At 39.5% G+C, this 23,024-nt stretch overlaps 1 protein-coding gene across 1 annotated transcript in view; it reads right to left on the bottom strand.

Annotated features, from left to right (window-relative positions):
* Window positions 1–14,415: 14,415 nt before the first annotated feature.
* The window catches only part of CDC73 (cell division cycle 73), a 101,569-nt gene continuing 92,960 nt past the window's right edge, over window positions 14,416–23,024 (bottom strand). Inside the window, exons 14-17 of the mRNA XM_058808405.1 lie at window positions 21,824–21,985; window positions 19,959–20,059; window positions 16,636–16,777; window positions 14,416–15,818 (exon numbers count right to left, since the gene is read on the bottom strand). Coding sequence (XP_058664388.1) covers window positions 15,782–15,818; window positions 16,636–16,777; window positions 19,959–20,059; window positions 21,824–21,985 — 442 coding nt within the window. The 3' untranslated portion in view covers window positions 14,416–15,781. The remainder of the gene's footprint in view (window positions 15,819–16,635; window positions 16,778–19,958; window positions 20,060–21,823; window positions 21,986–23,024) is intronic.

Genomic DNA, 23,024 nt, shown 5'->3' with positions numbered 1-23,024 from the left:
TGTCATCTGACACTGGATCAGTCGTGTTTGAGTGTGCACAGCCGTGTGCTGCTGCTTGGCCATAAGAGTCAGGATGAAAATGGTATCCTGGGCTGCCCTTGGGAATCGCTTTGTCACACTCCTGGTGCTGTCCCAGAAGCCCCACATCTCCAAACCAACGTTTAGTCAGTACCCCTTAGTTCAATTTGTCTGAAATCTTGAAATCTTTAGAATTATCTCGTTAGATTGGTCAACAAATATAGAAAGCAATGTTGCTTACTCATTATCACTAATTAGTACAAATTCCAGGCCCCTTTTGAAAGTATTTCTGTATTTTCTCTTGCTTCTCTCTTTTTCACTCCATAGATTTCTTCTCTGTCCCTTTTCCTTAATTCCTGATGTTTTGTTTGTGCTTTATCATTTCACACCACACTGAATGCCCTTACAAGTCACCTGTTAGGAATATTCTTGCATATTTTTTCAGACATAGAAAAGCAGAGATACAAGAGCTGTTCCAAGACTGATTTTTATTTGCCATCATATCTATGTGAAGTAGAAGCATTTGTTCTAATTAAAATAATCAAATGACAAGTGCCTTATAAAATGGGTCATTCTTCTGTCTCCTAAACAGAATGTTTCCATGAGCCTGCCTGAGAGCTGGATCTTTCAGAAGTCAGCCATCACCTCAACATGAATTCATTTATGTAAAATAGTTTGTATTAATGCAAGGCGCACAATGTCTACATTGAGGAAAGACTGGTCAGATTAAGGTGAAGCCTTGAGATTTAAAGGCTGTTGTAGCTAGAAATGAAGGAAACTGTCCTTACAGTACAGAACCAGCTCCCAGGTATAGATAGAAACACTTCTGGGTATTCGTGAGTTCTGCAAAGACTTCTAAAGCTAAGATGTAAACTGGGACACAGACTGAACCTCAAAGTCCTGAGTTTGGTGGCTTTGTGCATCTAGGTTTTTTGTTTGTTTGTTTTTTTAACGTAGTCAGGCTGCAGGGACAGCAAAGCCTTGCCAGCCTTTAAATCCACAGAGAAATGCACATGAGATAAACAGCTGTCATTTTAAAAGGTGTTGCTGTGTGTCCCTTCTTTGCCCTTCCCCTGAGAACACAGTGCTAGAGGAAAAGCACTGCAGCCCTGGACTGCCAACCCAAGGCATCAGCAGTGAAGCTTTCCCAAGCAAGGAAAACCCAAGCAGGACACAGCCCCCTCTCCACACCCCTTCTTCCATGTGAGACCAGCCTGAGATCTCAGTTGAGCTGTTTCCAGCTATCAGGATAGCGAAATATTGATAAAGTTAATTTTGGGCCATCATGTTAGGATAGCATACAGAGTCTGACACCTCTTGAGAAAACTGAGTCACATCAAATCACTTGTCTCTGGCAGAAACTATATTTGAAACATATGCTGCTGCCATAGTGCTGCTTTTATTTCAGGAAGAGACGGCTCTGAAGCGGTCTGCACTGCACAAAGAACTCTCAATATTGCCATATGCCCACTCCAAAGAACTGGTCTGAAAGCTGCCTTTCACTGTGCAGCAAAAACTGCCTTCCATCTCCTAAAGGAGGTACAATAGCACCAACTGCTGCTGGCTCAGCCAGTGACTCCTGGATCTCATTGCTCTAAAGCAGGAACGACTGCCCAGCACAAAACTCCTTCACCTCATGGACCAGCTGCAGCCCATCTTTGGCCCTGGCTGCCAAGGAAGCTCTTTCATCTCTATCCAGCTGAAACCTCCCCTCATCTGAGCAATAAGACAGAAACCTCACTGAGGAGGGGGAGACCCAGAGAAGAAAACATATTCCTGGTTGCAAAACAATAACCAAACCTCTCCCCCTGAAAAGTCAGCAGAGAAGTATTTCCTCCTTGCAATTAGACTGTATAAAGAACTCCTGTGTCACTCTTGTGCTTTGAAATGGCCTCGCCAGATGTTCTCTGTCTCCATCACATATTTCTGGGTCTGTCCTGCCAGCAGTCACATGCAAAGCAGAGATGCACCTTCAGGAAGATCCTAAAGCCAGCTCCAGGCTCTAACAAAAGGACGGCGGGAGCTGAGAGATTTTAGAAGGCACATTTAGCAAACATTTTTAAAAACTTGGCTTGGACTCCTTTCCTAAATTCTCTATTCTAACAGAGTATTTGGGAAAGGAGGAAACGTTTTAAAGAGAAAAAAGGATTACACTTCTGTGCTCTGCTTTTATCCAATGAATCCTTCTTTCACACATGATGTTACAGCATCAATAAAATACAGCAGATTGCATGGGCAGATTCTTTAATAATTTGAAGGTAAAAATAATGGAGCAATTACAACATAAGACAGGTATATGTAAAGAACCCTGGTGCTCAAATCTTATGGCTAATAATAGTCAACACTGGTAAGAGTTTAAGTGTTATTCATAATTCCTGGTTGCCTTTGAAGTGTGGCAGATATGAGGACCTTATTACTTTACCTCTGGTCAGAGGGAATTGGCCATTTTCTAAGCATGATTGTCCTCTAATCTGTGCTACAATTTGATAATGACTTTGATTATTACCTTGGCTGCTCAGCTGCATTCTGATAACTACAGAAATCCAGGGCCCCAAAACTCTCGACTGCTGCTTTTGAACAGTTATAAATATGTAACAAAAGATTTGTGCCGAGGTCAGGGAGGAAATTTTAAAATATTATATACAAAGAAATCAGACTGTTAATAAATGCAAGTATATTGATGGCATCTATAAAGGCTGCTGGGAAAGAAAACACACCTGCTTTTCACCTCTAACATGTCTGCCTCAAGAACTAAGCAAACCATGGTAAGCTAGGAGCTCTAACCCAAAATCTAATGCCCAGAATCAAACCCAGAGTCCCAAGATAAAGTGTTCTTTAGCTGATAATGTGCTCTGGAAAGCCAGATAAGGGCCCTTCCATTTGCAATGTGCCACCACACAGGAATTTGTTTCATTTTAATCCACTGCATTCCCCTATAAAGACTGTCTTAATCAAGTGAGCAAACTCTGGCCACAGCTCAAAATCTTTCAGGGGCAAGACATTTTCAGCAATTGCTATTTTTAACATGTGTGAACCTGCTCTACTAAATTTCCTCTTGGCATTGTCCAAATAAACCTGCCTGACTATGTAAATGGTTCATATGTTCTGCTTTTTCCTTTTTTGAGCTACTTTGGATATCAAATGACATCTTGTGACAGTTACAGCAGATTGTATTTTCTGGTACAGTAAAGCAAACTCTCAAATTTTTTCTGTACAGTAAAGCAAACCATTTAAAATATCACTGCATTTTAAGGCTAGAAGAGACTGAGATCCTCACCCAGCTTCCCACAGAATAAATCAGAGAATTTCATCCTGTGATTCCTATATCTAACTCATCTCTAAAACTCATTAGTCCATTCACATCTTGAAGAATCTCAGTGGTTAACAAGCAACATTCTTTTGACTTCAAGAAATAAATTAGATATTAATTTACACTGCAGATCACTGCAAGCAAGACTCCAACACCCCCATAATTATCAGACAGGGCATGTTATTGTAGTTCATTAAAAACAGAATTCTACCAGCATTGAAACAGTTTCTTGGTGCCTTAACAGCAGCAAAAATCCTCATGAAAATGTTGAGTTTACTTTTAATGGTTCCTTTCACGTTAGGAATGGGGATGCTTCCCATTGAATTCTCTCCCTAGACAGGCCTGGAAGAGGGATCTTTACTGTTAACCTTCTCAGGAACTGTGAAACAACAGGGTGAAAAAACAGATGCTTCCTCAAATTGGTAAACTGATAGGTAACAGAGCTCGAGCACATTTCACTTAGCATACAAGGGAGAAATTGGAGCTTGCTAAACTTGATTAATCCAACATTCAATACTCAGCTCCAGTAATGAGAAACGCTGAAAACCTGGTTTCACTTGGCGAGGTAAATGCATCTCAGAGGTCTTTTTGCTGTTTGTGAAAAGAACCTTTACTGATGAGGAGCAATAACACTGAGAGGAGGATTGATTCTATGAGACAAACCACAGTGAGACTAGATCGGTGGAACTTCAAAAACCTCCCAGATTTGGCAGGAAAAAATAAGCTCTCTGAAGGTTCCTAAGACACATTAAACTGTCTGGATAACATAATTTTGCCTTGCATCTCACTGACCCTAACCATCAAAGCCACTTTTGCTCCTGTCTCAGTCAATATCTTCAGCTGGAGGGGAAGAAGGAACATATCCTAAATTAATCTATGAAGATAACAGGCAGTGGCTTCTGACTGCCAGTCTTCATGTTCCATTAAAAAAATCTGATTACTCTGTTAACCTGCCAGAGACAAACAGAAGTCTCTCAGAATAACTTGAAACTTAAAAATACCTTCTTAAACTGACAATTAATTCACCAGTGGTCAGAGGATCAAGGAAGAAAACTGAGAGGGAAATTGGCTATCTTGAAAATAGCAGGGAAAAAAACATAGTTAACACTTGGAGAAAGGCAGTGATTAATTTTTCCAAAAAAACCCAAAACCAACCCAAAAACTCAAACAAAAAAACCACCAAACAAAACAAACCAGTTATGGATACAGGTTTGTGTTTAAGGTTCATTTAAAAAAGTAACTTTCTCCATCTGGATCTGGGAAAGATAGCAAACAACTCTTGTTCTTTGCTGCAGAAGCTGAGATAGGTGTGAATAAAGCCACGCTGCTAATTGGCAGGGGAAACAATCAGCAAATAAACTTGATTGTTAATATTTACATAGCAAAATCATCCTGGCCATTATTAGAAGATTACTCAGAACAACATTTAAATACCACCACCTTCTGCTGATTACAAACTGACTGATTAAACTGAGGAGACAACTGAAACTCACTGCTTTCCTCTGCCAGGCATCCCATCCTCATGGCCACACAGGGAAGAATTACCTGGTCCTTGTTCAAAGATGGGGGCAGCTGCAGGGCCGGTGGGTGTCAGGGGTGAACCGCAGCTCTGGGGTAGAGGCGGCCTGAGGCACGTGGGGCAGGGGTGATTTCTGAGATACCTCAAAGAGGGGTGGTTCCTGAGACACCTGGGCCAGGGGAAGTTCTTGAGGCTCCTGAGGCACGTTAGACAGGGGCAGTTCCTGAGGGTCCTGAGGCACCTGAGAAACCTGGGGCAGGGATGGTTCCTGAGGCACCTCAGGGTCCTGAGGTAGGAGCGGTTCCTGAGAAACCTGAGGCACCTGGGGCACCTGAGGGTCTTCAGGCACGCGAGGCACCTGAGGCAGGGGCGGTTCCTGAGGCACCTGGGGCAGGAGCAGTTTTTGAGGGTCCTGAGGCACCTGAGAGGGGGGTGGTTCCTGAGGTACCTGAGGGTCCTGAGGCACCTGAAACAGGAGCAGTTCCTGAGGGTCCTGAGGCAGCTGAGAGGGGGGGAGATTCCAGAGTTACCTGGGGGTCCTGAGGCATCTGAGGCACCTGGGGCAGAGGCGGTTCCTGAGGCACCTGAGAGGGGGGCAATTCCTGAGGTACCTGGGGGTCCTGAGGCACCTAAGGCAGGGGCATTCCCTGGGGGTCCTGAGGCACCTGAGAAACCTGAGGCAGAGGCGGTTTCTGAGGGTCCTGAGGCACCTGAAAGGGAGGCGGCTCCTGAGGGTCCTGAAGCACAGGCAATTCCAGAGGTACCTGGCGGTCCTGAGACACCTGAGGCAGAGGCGGCTCCTGAGGAACTCAAGCAGCTTTCCCTGGAAAGCGCCATTCTGTTGACATGGAAGCCATTGACACAAAGGAACATCAGCACATGACTAACTTTATACTTCTGTTTAAAGGCAGACGTAAGATTAACTGGGCCCTAATATTGGATGGCAGGTTGTACATCTCTACCACATAAAGGAATGGTCAGTGGCCTTGAAACAATGTGAGAGAGCAAGCAGACAATGCAGAGGATTTGTGGGCTCATGGAAAAGTCCAGGTCTTCAGAGACCACTGGGTCCAAGTTCCTGTTAAAAGCAGGGCAACAGACCAGGTGAACCAGAGCCCATAAAGCCAAGTCTGAAGTACTTCCAGAGATGAAAGAAATTTCCACTGTTTTCTGGGCAATCAATTCCTATGGTTAATTGCTCTAATGAAGTCTTTTTTTCCCCTTTTCTTCATTCCAGACAGAGCTGCTCCTGAAGAAGCTTGTCCCTGTTTACTCTTGTTCTCTCACTGTGCACCCTCATGAAGAAAGAAGCCCTGTCTTCTCCTCAGCTACCTTTTAAGTTCTACAAAACACAGTAGACCTCCCCTTACCCTTCAAAAATCCCACGTTAATTTCTCTCCTAGTGATGAAACCAGTGTCAACACAGGAGAAACATCCTATATAAACAAACTAATCCAAACAAATGGCATTTCTCTTAGATAAAACTAACAAAAAATACATTGCTACCTGAAAGTGAAAACAGAATAATCTGTTTACATTGAGCCATCTAAATACAGCTCCATTTTAAAAATAGTTTTGTCCAACAGAGAAGTACCCAAAAGGATTAGTTAGCAGGGTTTGCATTAAAGGCACAAAGTGGCCCTCCAAAACTCAAGATGAAGGCTACCAGTTAAATACAAGTTTTAGGCTAATACTTCAAGACATTCACTTGCCATGAAGGCTTAGATCCTTCCACAGCAACTGAATTAGCAAGGGCCTAAATTCCATAAGATTTTTTTCCAGAAATTTATCTTACTTGTTCTTGACCATTTTATACAGAATCTAGAGTGAGTCTCCAAGGATGCACCTACATTAGTGCTGCAGTTTGGGTGAAGAACATGTTCCCACAGAAAGTCTGGATGTTCTCTGCTTAAATTGCTTGCACTCTCTGTTGTTATGTAGTATGTCTCTATGTAGACATTCCACATCTAATTTGAGAGAAACTTACATTAATACTGGAAATATTTCATCTAGAATCAATAATTTTCTTTCTCCATGCTCTTTCACAAGCATAATAGTTAAAAAGACATCTGTGGAAAATTATAGGAAAATCATATTAGCTCTGCATGACACAGATAATTACATTAGACTTTGCACTTTACCTTGCAAGTTTGGTAAATCAGGCTCATCATTGTGTTAAAGATGCACATATTACTGCAAGTAATTAGAATTAAAAGGGGTGCAGAGGAAGGTAGAAGTTAATAGAACAGAATGTCTTTCCAAAGGGCACAAGGCATGCCATTTACAAGTGTAAGTCAACAGCAATCATTCACACTCTCCAGCAGTCAGCAGGCAGAAATTCTGCCTCCCAGGCACATATGATACAATGCTTGGACTTGCTACCTTCACAGGGAAATAAAGTTACCAAACACTAGTGTCATTGGGCAAAAGCACTGAATTTCTACAAAATGTACAGATTCCAAGTCACCTGCCTCAAAAGGAGTGCTTTACAATGTCATTTATATCAGTCAGGCTATGGCACTGCTGATGCAAAATGAATCTGGTGCCATGCAAGCAGCTGCTTTCTGACACTGCTGAGGACCTGCAGCTTTCTCATAACATCAAAATACTTAATGAATTTTTTTATGTTGTGATCAATTTCCAATAATAGAAAAACTGCTGTCTTTAGCAGTTATTAGCTCCATACTCAGCTAATGTAAAAGCTGTGTCAATTACCCTCATGACCTAAATTATGTTATGCAGGGTCAGCTAGCTTACCAGGGAGAAGGATGCAATAGTTAGCTGAGTCAGACAACCATTTCATTAAGATTGTTTCAGTTGCATGTTGTAATAAAGGCAATGGCATGATGAAAAAAATTGTATCATTTTTTTAGCTTGCAAATCTTAAACCTAAAAGTTCACATATAGACTTTTTCTGACATATTACAGAGAATCTACTGATGGCTTCATCTAACCTCCAGAGCATAAAACCACAGCAAAATAAAGTTAAGCCATGATAAATCATGAGTGCCTGTGGGCACTGTAGAAATACGACTCCTTTGATGGTCCTGAACCTCCTCACCTTATCATCACTTTATGACACAGCAGAACCCCCACTTCTCTGTCTGGATGCTAAAAGCTTCAAGGTTATTGTTGGTTTTAAGGAGTCTCTTAGTCTGCAGACAATGCCATCCACTGCATTGCTAAGTGTGGCACGGAACATTAAGAGCTGCATTAAAGAAAATCAGACATTTATCTCTGTATTTCAGATATAAAATTTATATCATCTTTTACTACTACAGAAAAATATTTGACACGGATATGAGATGGCCCATGACTGTTTATAAGGTTAGCAGTATAGTTCTGGCCAGCTGAGTTATTTTTACAGAAAGTGGGCAGGTACTGCAATACAGTACAAAGATGGGAGAGCCTGAGAGAACAATGGGAGTAAATGCTGTGGAATAGCACTGGACAGGAGATAACAAAAACTAGACATGGGTTGAGACAGTGTGGGAATGATGACTTCCTAAACATTTGGGTTGCTGTGCCCCCTAAATCAAGCAATAACCACAACCCATTTATTTTCCTGCTTTTCAATTAAGCAACTCTTCCCAGACTCTTCCCAGCAGTCCACTGCTACCTGCACTGGACTAGACTGAAACTCCTGTTTCAAGAGATACTGGTTATTCAAGGAGCTAAAAAGTACAACATATTATCAAATACCTGTCCCCTCCTCTGATGTGACTGGTAACACATCTGAAGGTATTAATCCCAGAAAAAACAGTACAAATCCCAATTTCTGGGTATAAGAGGAGAAGCATTGAAAATATGTTGCACAAAGAATTGTTGGGCCAGTGATGGTGAATTTATTACCATTCTGCAGACTTGACATGTGAGAGATGAGAATGTTTTGAAGACACCTGCTTGACATTTCACATTTCATATCAAACGGGTAAACCCCTGACATATTCCATGTATTTTGAAGACTTCTGGCAGATTTTCTGGCAGAAATTCTCAAAGGCTATTTATTGCTCTTGGAAACAACCTTCAGTCTGTAACAGAGTAAAAAAAAAGCCCCTGAGAGGCAAATTACTAAATGCAGAGTTCTCCTTACCTATGATGTCTCATGTAGCTTAGTTAAGGTATTGATTATTGTCTCATGCTGTATGGCCAAGTCTCACCTGTGTTCTGAAAGGAATTAACATATGGAGAACACCACACTTGAACTTTGATACATTACAGGAGTCATTATATAAAAAAATGGCAATGTACATCACGATGGATGCACATTTCTCAGTAGAACAGTAATGTACACCCACATAAACACAAAATTAACTGTTACTTTTTATTTACCCAATTCTGTACTTACAAGATCATCCACCTGCCTTGATATTTAGGTGAAAGAAAAGGCAAGGTGAACAGACCAATAGCTACTGACCAAAGCCAGAAAAATCCAATGTGAAATCAAAGTAAAATTCAAGAGGAATTTTACATCAGTAAGTGAATTTGTGGACCAGTAACCTTGACAAAGGCAAAACAAGATTATTTGGAACATAATTTAGGGCATTAATCCATACAGAATAAATTTGTTGTATACAGACTTCACAATGCATTGTTGCAATTGTATTTCAGTTTAGTAATTTCTGTGTTTGGGTTTGCTGGTGTTTTTGTTAATTTGATTTTGTTGCTGGATAGTTTTTGCAGGTTGTGGGGTTGTTCTTTTCTTTTTTTCGTTGTTTTTGTTTTGATCTTTAATCCTATTGTTACCTTTTTAGCAACATTTCAGCAAGCAGACTAATTGCTTCCATTGTGCATAAAGCATGGGCTCTTTCCTACAAGTTTTATTACAGAGTAAAAGATGCCCTGTCTCCAGTGGAACTTATAATCCAAGCATGGACACTTCAGCTGAGAAGAGGTTCAGCCCAGATGTCCCACTACAGGCACAGCTGGTGAGGTGCTGTTCAGCTACACCTTCTTTTTCTGTGACCATCTGAACTTTTTAAGGGCATGCAGCAAAATTTACTGGTAACTCCTAGCCCTGGAAAACCATAAAGTCCACCAGTATCAAACTTTTAGTTTTTCATTGCTCATAATTATGTTTTAATTTGATCTGTCTCACAAAATCAGTAACAAAACAAGTGTGATGCTCCTCAAACCCAGTGCCAGCTGTGAACAAAGGCTGTCAGGTAATTAAGTGTTTAGATTTCACTCAGTCTCAGGTTAAGAATCACTCAGTAGAGCTCAGGATACTCATTCTGCACCTAAGACTAATCTGCAGTAACAGGGAGAACTCTGCAGTTCAAGGTCCTTGGAGAACAATTAGTGACATACCAGTAATTAAGGAAATACTAGCAACTAGTATGCCTTCAGTATTTTTACGTTCAAAACTTCAAAGCTTCATGGCTCCAGGTCAAAACTAAACTAGAAAGAAGCAGGATGAAATATTCAGTAGGTAATACATGCATTTTTACTAGTTTTGAGGTTTTTGTTTGTTTGGGATTTTTTAGTTTAGTAAACAGCTTTAAGACACAACAGGGAGAAGTTGGTGCTTCTTGTGCTTCCACTGCCCTGCCCGTGCCCTGATAGGGCAGAAGAATCATTCCTAGTGCTGTGCTTACATAAAATCTGTGGGTTAGGAACAGTCCCAGTTTGGCAGAAACAAGGAGGAAGAACAAGTCAGGGAAGCAGAAGAGTAGCTGGATAGGTCTCTGGAAAGGATTTCAAGAGGGAAGGAACAAGTGCAACATTATAAACTGCTTCTTTAAGATCTTTTTTACATCCTATTTTACCAATAAAAATACATTCAGTGTTATGAAATTGCAGGTTTGGTCTTAACCAATAGAACATGAGAAACATGTTTTGTTTCTTCATTCAGGGCTAAGATGACTGTTGCAATTAGAAAAACATCCCACCTTTTAAAGTCTGCAAGGAATTTTTCCCAGGAATTTTCAAAAGCTGGACTTGAGCTAATGCTGAACTATAACTCTGTAAAAAAAATCATTAATATAGTTCAGATCTTAAATAATAGGTCATGTGACAAGATACTTCCAAAAATTAAGTCTATTAAACACAAGTTTATGACAGTTATGTCACAGTTTAAAGGTTTAGTCATAGGGAAAGTTTCTTTTCTGTGTCATTCAATAGTAGCTGTTCCCATAGGGTTCTTCTGAGATTTCATTTGAATTTCAACCTTCAAAATCACTGTTAAAATTTGGGCCCACTGACACAGGCCAGAACTTATAACCCACGCAATCATAAAATTTTCAAGCTTTCAAGCAACTGCAACTGAAGATTTACCTCTGACAGTTTCCAGTGATACATGCAGGAACCCTGTAAAGCAAGTAAACAGTTTTTCTGCATTTGAAATACACCAAAAGAATTTACAGATGGAAATAAAAAACAGACACTAAGCTATTTTTCTTACAGATTTTCTGTACCACCTCGTATCTTTCGTTTTTACAAATGAACTAGCATCTAAGTGAAGTAGCATCTACAATAAAGTTTGAAACATTTGAGATTGTTCTTTGCATTTGCATTCTTATTTTATAATTTTTAAAATTCATGTTTAAATAAAAATGGGCACAGTAAAAGTCTGGATGCATGTCCTGCTACTGTGTACTACCCACCAACAGGTTGTGCTAGATTAAATCTCATTCTCAAACCTGCCTTTTGTGATAGCACCACCACTGAGAAGAATGATCCAGAGAGAAGTTGATGACAGCTGAGCAATCACAGAATGTGCTGAGCTGGAAGGATCCACAAGGATCATCAGATGTCACCCTCAGGATCTCAGTCCCATTCAGACACCATCTTTATCCTTGCCAAGTGCCTGAGCTCCACTCCAACAACTCCATCCATCCTCAGATGACTGAGGACAATTTTCTGTCCCTGCCTCAGAACCCTCAATGCAAACCCAAACCTAGGACAGGAAACTACACAACTGTGATTGAAGTGTGCAACTGCTAGCAAAGGAAGCAGAACTGCCACCTCTCAAAAAAAAATCCATTTGTTACAAATGAGCAACTCAGGATATGACACTTGGAGATTCCAGTTTGTGGTAGATTTTTCCACACATTAGCTGAACTGTAACCTACTTGGCCAGCAGTTTCTTCAGGCAGGGATTTTAATTTTTCATGAACACATTGCTCTAATAAAGTACTTGGCATTAGTTATGGTTTTTGAATTAAAATGCATTCATGACATTAAATTTTAAAACCTCTAAGCCATTAATTTTGATCAGCTTTTTTTTCTTTTCTGGTATAGTGTTTGCAAGAATTAGCAACTAAGTGCATATTTCACCAGCAAAAGAATAAAGGCTGTGCTAACAAAACTAACTTTTGCACATCCCTGTAGAGAATGGCAATATTTTATACACCAACTGCACAACAAATGAAAGCCAAAAACAAATTTGCTGTTCCAAATTTGCTGTCAAATGTAACATAACAGTTTAACTTATGATGAAGGGCAACTTAGCACACAATTTGCTATCTACATTTTCTTCTGAATTCAGAAACAAAAAGGTTTACAGCATTGCAGAACAGTTCCATAAATTGTCTAGCTCAAGCATTGACTTTAGCACCTATTTGTAAAACCATCTTCCTACAAAAATTTCCAGGTAATAGCAAAAGAGCTGAGCCTACTCAGCTGAGGATGCTGATCTGCAATTTCTTCAGGTATGCAAGTCCCTGCAGTTGCCCTACTTTATCTTACAAAAAAACTCCCCTTTTGTTTGCTTTGTTCAGACTAAAATTCAAAAGCTCAAACAGTATAAATCACAGGTATTTTCACTTTTAATATAAAATCATTACTTCAGGTACAACTACTGGCCCCACTAACCCTGTTACTAAAAGCAATAATCACCTGCTGACAGCACGTGAGCCCAATCACAGACTTCAAACCAGTTCTCAGCTTATCATGCTTCATCTCACTCATGTCACCCTCATGAAACAGTGCAGAGTGATGACACTGAAGGTGCAGAACAGGAACAACCAATTTGATATCTGAGTCTCACACTCATGCCATTCTAGTGTTCAATAAACTGCAGGCAGGGAAGCAGCTCAGCTATAGTTGTACATTTTAATTGAATACAATTTACACACTTTATACACCTCTAAGTAGTGTGTCCAATTTGCTCAGCAAAAAGAAAGCAGCTCAGTAAAACAGATGTCTGCTCCTCCAGCTTCCCCACTTCTTAGTATCACTTTTCTTTATTACTCTACATTAACGTGCAGACAAATTAAGCATAACCTAAATGTCTAAAATTCCAGCTGTGTTGCAAAATGCTGCTGTAAGGCTAAATTTTTAAGTCCAAGTAGTTTCATAATCTATGTGCAGTTATTTATGAAGGCAGCAGGAATGCTCTTCTGACAACCTAATTAAACTTCCAATAATGTCAGCAGGAATCTGATTGCAAAATGGCTCATTTTATAAACATCACTACTTTTATGACTGACAAAAATATGCGCCATCAGGTGCCAGCTCCTTCACAAATACATATTGTATAACTTGGGTCACAAACTGCTTGCCAGTACAAAATTCCAAGATGTTAAAGGTCTGTCCTCAACCCATAAAAACAAACACAGGTCACACAGATTTCGTGGCTATTGCTCTTCTGCCCATTTCATAGCCATGTAACTTCAGTAATTTCAGAGGAGTTAACTGCCAATAAATATATAAATCTCCATCTAAATCAAGCCACCTCCTGCACTGGATCTGGAATTACACCCACATTGAAAGCACAGTGAAGTACAGGATACAGAAAAGATAAGTGTCCCTTGCCTACTGCAAACCCACTCTATGGTCTGCATATCACACTGCATGTGAAGCACACACTTGTCCAAAATTTACTTTTCAAGCTGACTGCTAGAAATCTCTTTAAAACAGCACAGGCCATGATGTACTTATTAAGTCTGAAAAAAAAAAGACATTTCTAATTGGAAATGCTCAAGTTTACAAAACCATACATGATACCTCACTGTTTAAAGCAGAAATGAACTGTAAGTTGCTACCACATGGTAGCACCTGCTATGTTGGAAGAAGCCATCACAGCTTTGCTCTGTGCAGTACAGGTTAAAACCAAGCACTCAATGTTCCAGCCAGCTCTAGTATGACATGGACACATTTCTAATAAGCTTAAGTACAGGGAAAACACAGTAACAGGGTACTGCCCAACTGCCCACACAAACAGGAGACATGCCAGTAGTTCTGTAGCTCCCAGTCACCACGCTGAATCCATTCCAAAATCCAGGGTTAGCTGCTTCTAATCTTGGGATTCACGGAGGGTTGTTCTGGTGGTTTGACATTTTACAGTTCCATTTAGACCATTTGAAAATACAGCCTCATTATAGCAGGGATGGATACATACAATTAAAAGTCAGACCTCACGGTCCTCATAAACTTAAGACAGTTTTAAAAACTTCTTATTATGTATATAAGACTTAAGGATATATGACTTAAACATCACTACTTTTATGACTGACAAAAATATGAACAATCACATGCCAGACAGTTTTAAAAACCTCTTATGAATATATGACTTTGGGTTTTACTAAAAATGAAGTTAACATCAAATAAAAACCAAAACAGAATAGGTAGAACATTTTATTTTTGTCAAACCTTAAATGTAAAGTATATTAAAAAAAACATGGTTTGGAACTTCAAGAACAGGAATATAAACATGTATTTTCTATCCCAGAAAAAAAATCATGCAGGTGTTACAGTATTTGATCATTCTCTACATTCACTGGTATGCAACATCAACTTAACATTATTCCATAGATACAGAGATGCTGTAAGTTGGTACAAATACCAGGATCCTCTGGCCTCACACTGGAGATGAAGCAAATCCATTCTTTGGTAATTTGAGAAGGCTGATTTTCCATTCCAATGCAGGACTCTTGGGAGGCCATATTAGCCACCTAGCTCAGAAAATTACAACTCCTGTTGACAGTCTGGGCTACTTTTGTCATGAGAAAATCGTATTAGAGGTATAAATACAAAGAAGTTAAAATTATTCATTCCTTGTGGTGGCCGTTCCAGGAAAAAAAGAATCCAACTCTCTCCTCCTCTACTCATCATTTAATCTAGGTAACATTTAGATTCATATGCAAAGATATTTGCTAGATGGGAATGTACACATGCATACTTTCAGTTTAAAGAAAGAGATGTGTGTGGAGAATGGCAATTTAGAGTTACCATGACTCAACAGTATGCCTATAATAAATTTTCAAGATTTAGTAAACTGGGACATTACAAATCCAAAAAAAGAGTTAATAGATTTTTGATCTTCCCTTTTTCAACAAAGACTGACAGAATATACATATACAGCTTGACATTTTGATTTATTGAAAACAACTTTCACTTTGCTCAGTTCGCAAGTCCTATTGACTAAAATGTAATATCATTCACAACAAAATATTTTCAGTAAGTGAAACAGTAAGCAAAGAAATCCCAAACTAAGCTCAGAAGCTAAGTGGTTTAGAAAGCCTGGAAACACCTAGGTGTGCATCATTGTGTCTATAACTTTTTTGTACACTATATCTATAGACACAGGCACACTTGTATTTACACCCGCCCGTGCACACGCACATGGGGAACCCGCCGTGGACATCCAGCTATCCTCTACTGGGGAACAAAACACAGTCTTTAAAAATGTGGCTAATTTAACAAAACAGAGAAGAAACTGCTGCTATCAAAATATACAATTTGGATTGCAGACTAGAAGGCTAACAACATTAAAAAAATAGTTTTAAGCAAAACCCCTTTGCTTCTGATTAACAGGTATCAACCTGCCATAGCATGAATCATCCAAATAAGATTTTATAAAAAGTTTAAACTGTGACCCTTCCTCATTTGTAAAGTTCTTGACATATATAGTGCGAGCTCTGGTCTCCAAACTGGAGCCCCTTCCATTTTTTTCAATCCATACTTCAGGAAATAAATGGCAGCTGAAGGATTTAGAATCTCAAGTGAGATTTGTGCTTTACCATATACCTGAAAAAAAATTAACAGAAGACAGCATTACTACCCTTGTGGCATTTATAGGAATTTTACTTGCAGGAATAAAACGTCCAGGCATTGTTAAAAGAGAATTGTTAGGGAATTAGAAAGCTGCCAAAGAGATGCAACGCGTTGTGTGCAGGATTTCTCCTACTAAGTAACAGCTGACTGCAGCCCTGCCTCAAAGAAAACTCAGCTTTCCAAGGCAGTGCATGACCTCTAACATTGAAAGACTACTAGTTCATCTGGGAGTTCAGATATATTGTTCACCTGAGACTTTTAAACAAAGCCATGGAAAGTTTGATGATTGAAATTATTTTGACAATTCCCACTGGATTTTTCTTTTTCACTCAATCATTCAAGCAGTTCACTGTGAATCAACATGAAAAAATTAAACATTGATGAAACACATGGGCTTCTCCCCTCCCTCAATATTTCTTCAACTGCTTCATGATAATAAAGTTCCTTCTCTACAGCCTGAACAAGGTATTGCAGAGAACTTCACCTTCAGCAGGGTTCTGACCCAGAGAATCAGAGTCAGGAGGTGGGGAATCATGGGACTAACCAATGATTAATGGTAACTACCCTTCCTTTAAACCCACATTTTGGAGATTGTTACTTACAGTCTGTAAACACATACCACTACATTTCATTAACTGTATCATCAGGGAAAATCAAAACAAGCAGTATTTCCAAGCTAAATCATTGTTCAGATATCCAAGTTGTAAACAATTCCCTGGCTGCCAGAACTTTTAATTCCCACCTAAAGCATACAAGCATGAAGACCAAGGACTTCCAGCAGGAACCATACCTGTCCAAGGTTTCCCAGAAGCGTAGGAACACTGGCCTGTCCAAGTGTCTTTTGTGGTAGCTGAGCTCTAACACTGTCACGTCCCATTTCTGCACGTTGGGATCCAGGCGCACTTCATCGTACTTGAGATGAAAAGCTTTAACTACAGCAAACAGGACAGCATTTGGTACAAACACAAGGACTTTAGTGTTTCTTTATTGGTCAAAGAAAATTCCCAGCCCGCTCCTCCTTTTTCAGAATGAAGCCTGAGAGCAAAATTATCAAGCCCATAATCCAAAGAAGTCAACTACTCACTGAAGGGCACAGTTAAATATAGAGGTCAATGGCTCCCAGGCTATTCCAGGGTGAAGGGAAAGGGCAGCCACTGCTTTCAGATGCACAGATTCCAAGGGAATAGCAGAAACACACTGCCAATTCAAGTACATTCTCTTTGAGAAACAAAAAAGTTCTTTCTGAAAATCTCTGAGCTGTCAAAGAATTAAATAATAATCAAAAAGATATTTCTGAGACCTATGAGTAGGAAGCCTGGCTATCTCCTAAAAGAATCTGTAGAAGATTGATCGTATAATGCCAGCGTAACCCCCAAATGCTGCATAAAGCATTCTGAGAAATTCAGTAACTGCCAATTTCCCCATGTCTAGTACTCATTTAAAAAATGGTAAAATATTAACTGTTATTTTTCTCTTGGGAAGTACTGTCACATGTGAATTAGGTAAAGCCTCAGCATTTACACAGTGAGCATTAAAACCAAGGTATTTAAGCCTTGTACAATTCCTATCTGGTGAGCCAATCTGATGATTTTAGTGGTACTGGAAAAGTAAAACAAGCCATCAGTCTTGTGGAAACTAGTTCTTTTTAATGCCATGCTTGTATCTTCTTCAGATACCACACTCTTAATTTTGTCTTCCACAAAATCAGTTCTCTTTTCCAGATCCATTTGGGAACTTCCTAGAAGGCTGCTATGTGAAATTAGCATTTATTTTTGTTGACAAACTAAAGAAATTATCATCTGACTTGTATCTCTGACAGATAAATTTCCAGGCTTTGTGATTAAGAATACATATACATTATCTCCACTATACATTGGAGATATATATATATATATATACACACATACATACATACATATATATATACATACATATATATACATGCACATATATATATATATATATATGTATACACACATAGCAATATATATATTGCATGTATTCATATAACTTCAGAAAAAACAAATGAAGATACACCAGGGCCATGCATTTACTGAAAACTCCATCAATATCTGACAGTCTCTGCATTCCAGTTAAATGTTATTAAGCACAAGAGGATCCATTTCTGAACCTGAAACAAATCACTATTACAGCTCCCTGCTGTGCTCTGGGAGGTACACCTTTAAAATGGTAGTCAAAATGAAATATTTGTCCATGAAACTGACAGCATTCAAAACTTCATCACAAACATTCACTTGTAAATGTGAAATTAGGCTGGTTTGGTACATGAACATGAAATAGTCAGGACACCCTGCATAAGGAAAACTAAGGAGCACAGTTTTAGAGTTTCAGCTAATGAAATGTTCTGGGACAAAGCAATTGCTCCAATAAAACCAGTTAGGCAGGCTCTGGCCCAGTACTCCTTATTTTATTGAGGAGTTCCTTCTGGTAAGCTACCTGCTTGTTTTCCAAGTGACAGCCTTCAATACTTGGTAACGACAACCGACCCAGACAGAGAAGAAATGAAACTGCAGATGAAACAATGGACAGCTGCAAATCCCAGAAACCACATTTGTGAAGTGAACATTCAGTTCACTTACTGAACACTAAAAATATGGCAAAATAATAGCTTCAGATAAAAATAGATACATAAAACTGGACTGATGCTGTCTGTACTCCATTCACTTGTTTTCATCTAAAGCATCAGTAACATAATTGGGGAAAGATCTAGAAATACACTTTATCAGGAAAATATTTTAAAAACACCATGCTTTGAAGGAATGGAATGCATTTCTAAATTGAAGATCCATTTCAATGTATGAATTAAGACCAGATATCCCTCTTTCACTTGAAAAATGTATGAATTTGTACACCTGCACCTTGAACTGTGCAGGCTGTGATTGTGATCTTTTGGCATGTTGAGACCAGGAATGTCAAAGCAAGTCAGAGCAATTCCTATGGCCCTCCATACATGTATATATAAAAATGATAAAATTAATAGGAAGCAGCATGTAACTGCTAGCTAGACCTTCAATATTTCACTGCATTTTTCTTGGCTTTGCTTTTCACAATTGCCTTTTTCTCAGTATCTTTATTTTGAAGTGCTATTTCCTTCTTTCATTAATCTCTTCTGTTAAACTCTCTCCTGTGGCATAGTTTTACTTTCACAATGACTTTAAGGCTCTTTTTCTCTTTCTCTGCTCTTTCTCTATCCCCCCTTTAACTGACTCATTCTATTCTCTTGTTCACAGACCCATCCTTAGCTCTCTGTCCCACCCTTGAGTTTTTTCCTTGCTGCTCATCAAAGTGGCTTTGTCATTCCAGATTCTACATCACAGAGCAAAGCGGGGTACACACAAAACCTGAACAAACCTGCTTCCTCATCACACTGACTGCAAGATGCTAGAGCTGAACTAAGGTGGGTTTGGGTCTGTTGCCTGGTTTTGTGTGTGTGTGTTGGTTATGTCTATATCTGAAAGCACAGAAGACCGTCAAAAGGTCTGTTTTCTAAGGCAACTCCAAACTGAAGCAACAGAGAAGATGACAGACTCCTGAGATACTATGGCCCACCTCTCTGCCAGATGGGTGAACTGTGCCAGAGAAGTGCCTCAAAGCACCACAGTTGTAGGGACCCAAAAAACCTGTTCTGATCTATACAATGCTAACATCTAGTTCACTGGAAACATCAACTTTTTAAAACTCTGAAGTTTTTGTCAGACACCAGATCATATTTTCAATGCCTTCTTAGTGGTTCACTAGGTGATTAATCTTCTCTTCAGAATAGCACTAGAATGTGCAGCCAGCCTGTAAACCTGTTAGCTATGAATTGCAGGAATACACATTGTCTGTTCACCCTGTATTAGAAGACTGGAAAGCAGATTTGTACACCAGCTATTTGTGACCCTTGCAGCTGACAGTTCTTTCCATGAGCTTGCACAGATCAGAGCAGAACAACCACAAAGGGCATGGGAATATTTGCCATCGTGAGGAGCCCCAAAGGCTGCTCAGCCATCTGAAGCACTTTGGCAGCACTCTGTCATGAACATAAACATCTACAAGAAACCCCAAACACAACAACAAACCCCAAACCAAGGAAGAAAGTAAATCCCTTACTTTTTGCAAAGATATCAACAGGAGATCCGTCCGGCAGGAGCCAAGGCCAGCCCTTGAACTGCCAGGCAGGGCCCTGGACAAACACGGCCACCACGCGGTCCCTGGAACACACAGAGGGGTGGACATGGCATGGGCATGGCCTGGGACACGTCACTCACTGCTGTCCTGAGCAGGCACTGTGCCCTAGCAGAGCTGCTCCTTTTACAGAGCAGGAGAGCACACTGAACAACCACACCTCCAGCACAACTGCTTTTCCTCTTGTAAAGAAAAAAAATCATTCCTGTGATTGCTCTGGGCTTTCAGCCCTGCCCCTCTGCAGAAGGTAGCTCAGGTTACAATTTTTAGAAGGCAGTGTTTATTTGTGGTCATCATTAATTTGCTTTTGAAAAGTGCTCCTACATTTTCAGAGACAATCTTCTGCAAATGGCACTTGAAACTGAGCTGTGCAGATTTAAAAGCCTTTATTATCAGCACTGCTGACTTCCAGGCTGAAAATTAATGAGAAGCAACAGCTGCTAAATTTCTGCTAAGTGAAATTTCAACTATTTTAAGAAAATACAACCATCACCTGTGGTCTGAGAAAATAAACTTGTGATTAAGATTAAACTTTTGCATTAGTGAAATTTTAAAAACCCCACCTTAGAGAATAAATGACCTCCTCACATATGGTCTATCTTTCTCTTGAACATTTACATCATCCAACCACAGTTCTTACCTACCACAACAAATAATTATCTCTCTAATCTAATCCCTAAATTTAATCTATCATTAAATCCACTAAATTCCAAATGAAAAAGAATAATCAAGATGAAGTTTCGCGGTCTGGGGTTATTTTTTTGCAGGTTTTAGTGTGGCTTCCATGGGTAAAATCAAGATAAAAAAACATACATCACTCCATGTCTTTGGTCAGAAGTACTTTTGAAAGTAGTTTAGATGGTCCTTAAAGGTTTGATCATTAAACATTTTAAGTGCTATTTAATATTCAGAATTCTAAATCCAGTGATTTCTGATTAATTCAAATTCTAAATACAGAGAAAAATTGATTTAGGAACAGAATCTTTTCAAAGCATTCCTCTCCATTAAAATCATATTTGGAAATGACAAAACCACCAAATATGTCATTGTCCACATCCCAGATCTTCTCACTTGTCAGAAAGAAGTAAAAATGCTGCATAATGCATGTCATCAAATAACAAAAAGATGTCAAACAACAATAAAAACTTCTCCAGAGTTGTTCTGTTCAAAGGGAGCTACTTTTTAATAGCCTTGAAAAATGTGCTACAGAGCCAATAATCCATTTCCAGCTTTTTCATAAAATTAAAAACTATCTACGATTCCCCTTCTGTAACTAGTGCTCTTCCTTCAGAAGTAAAATTCCAATAGTTCCAGTACTGGAATCACAGTTCAGTCTTTACTATCTGATGTATTTCCTTTCTATAACTATTAAAAAATATGGAATGTCAGATGCTGATGGTCTGCAAAAGCATCTTCCCAACAGACTCTCCCTCAAAAAGCAGACAGGAGGGAAGGGGTTTTCTTGCGTATTATGGTTCAATGACTTGCACATTACACCACAAACCAGAACAATAATATGAACATTTCTATTGGAATGTCTGGAACATTTCTGGCAAACCCAATAATATTAACTGTGCTGCTACAACACTGTTAAAATCAAGCGTTGCAACTTTTGAAGATCTTTAGATTAATTTAGTTTCATATTATTTTCAGCTGAAGACTCTTACAGTAAATGAATTGAAGACTCCTATATCTGTACTTTTTCAGTAGATTGCAGAATATTTTATTATTCCCCTCCAAATTCTGCACTGTCTGGGGTAGGAAATGTTTTAAAGGAGAAATGTTCTTACCAGTCCTGTGGCATGAGTTTCAGAGGCTGGTCTACGACCCGGTAAGGGACGGTGACGCTGACTGTGGTTCCCCCCGGCTGCATCTGGTCCTTCCTCCTCTGTATTAGAGTCTCATTCTCCCGCTGACAGCCCTGCTTCTTCTTCTCATCTGATGGTACAAACCTTAGGGAATAACAAACCCCTCAGTAGACAAGGGCAATTTACTTGATGGAATCAGCAGGAAAAGTAACAGCTTTATCTGAGCTTGGCATTAGTGACAGCAGCCACTGAAGACACCTCAATTCCAAGTCTCCACCACTACTCATTCAGAACATAAAAAAAATGTAAGAATAGTATTTCAGAAGCCCTCATGACAAAAACACCCACACTAAAAGGTTCTCTGTGCCTCAAAAATACAGCCTGACCTGTTCTTAGACATTTGGGGCCTTACATAATACATTTGCAGATGAGGAAAGGAGCCAGACGACAACCTGCAAACTGACCACAACTCTTCTATTTGGTGACCAAGGGTAACCTGGGTATTAAACCAATTGCTTTCAGGAGCAAATTTTAAGAGCTCATGGAGCCATCAGAATTACTGCCAGTTAGAATTTTCTCAAGAAAGCTAGGATTTGTGTTCCAAAATGGTTTTGAGTGAGGTTTTATTTTTTTGGAGGATGATGATTTTACATTGCAATTATTCATCATGCACTATGATGCATGACACTACAGTTTTTTGGGTTTTTTTTCTTACTAGATTCTGTGATGGAATAAGTGCTTGTAAAGTCCAGATAATGCAACCCTCATGTCATATATTACCTCCATATGACAAAAATAAATGCTAAGATGTGACACAGCTTTCCTTCCTCCAATTAATTACAGATCCTTAATCTTTCAGCCCCCTCACCTTAAAAAACAACTGCAATCCCATTTCAAGGCTCTCCTCTTTATGGTGATAATAAAATACCCAGAACAGGTCTCAAAACTGGCATCATAAACATGAGAGCAATGTGGGCCTTCTTACTGATAAACCTCAGTGGATTTTGAGATAGAGAAAAAAAGAAAGTTAACAGAGTCCTGCCTTTCACAGAACTGGAAGTGTATCACGGCAAGGGAAGCTGATGTGACCAGCAGCACCTTCCAGGCCAGCACAAGAAGAGAGTTCAGGCCTGTGCTCTGATATTCTATTCAGAACCACCCAGCTGCACTACAGCCCTGTCTG

This window comes from Ammospiza caudacuta, chromosome 7 (genome assembly GCF_027887145.1).
Source record: "Ammospiza caudacuta isolate bAmmCau1 chromosome 7, bAmmCau1.pri, whole genome shotgun sequence".
Taxonomy (NCBI): Eukaryota; Metazoa; Chordata; class Aves; order Passeriformes; family Passerellidae; genus Ammospiza; species Ammospiza caudacuta.
Note: the sequence above shows the minus strand (reverse complement) of the source record. Positions and strands in the feature narration are given on the sequence as shown.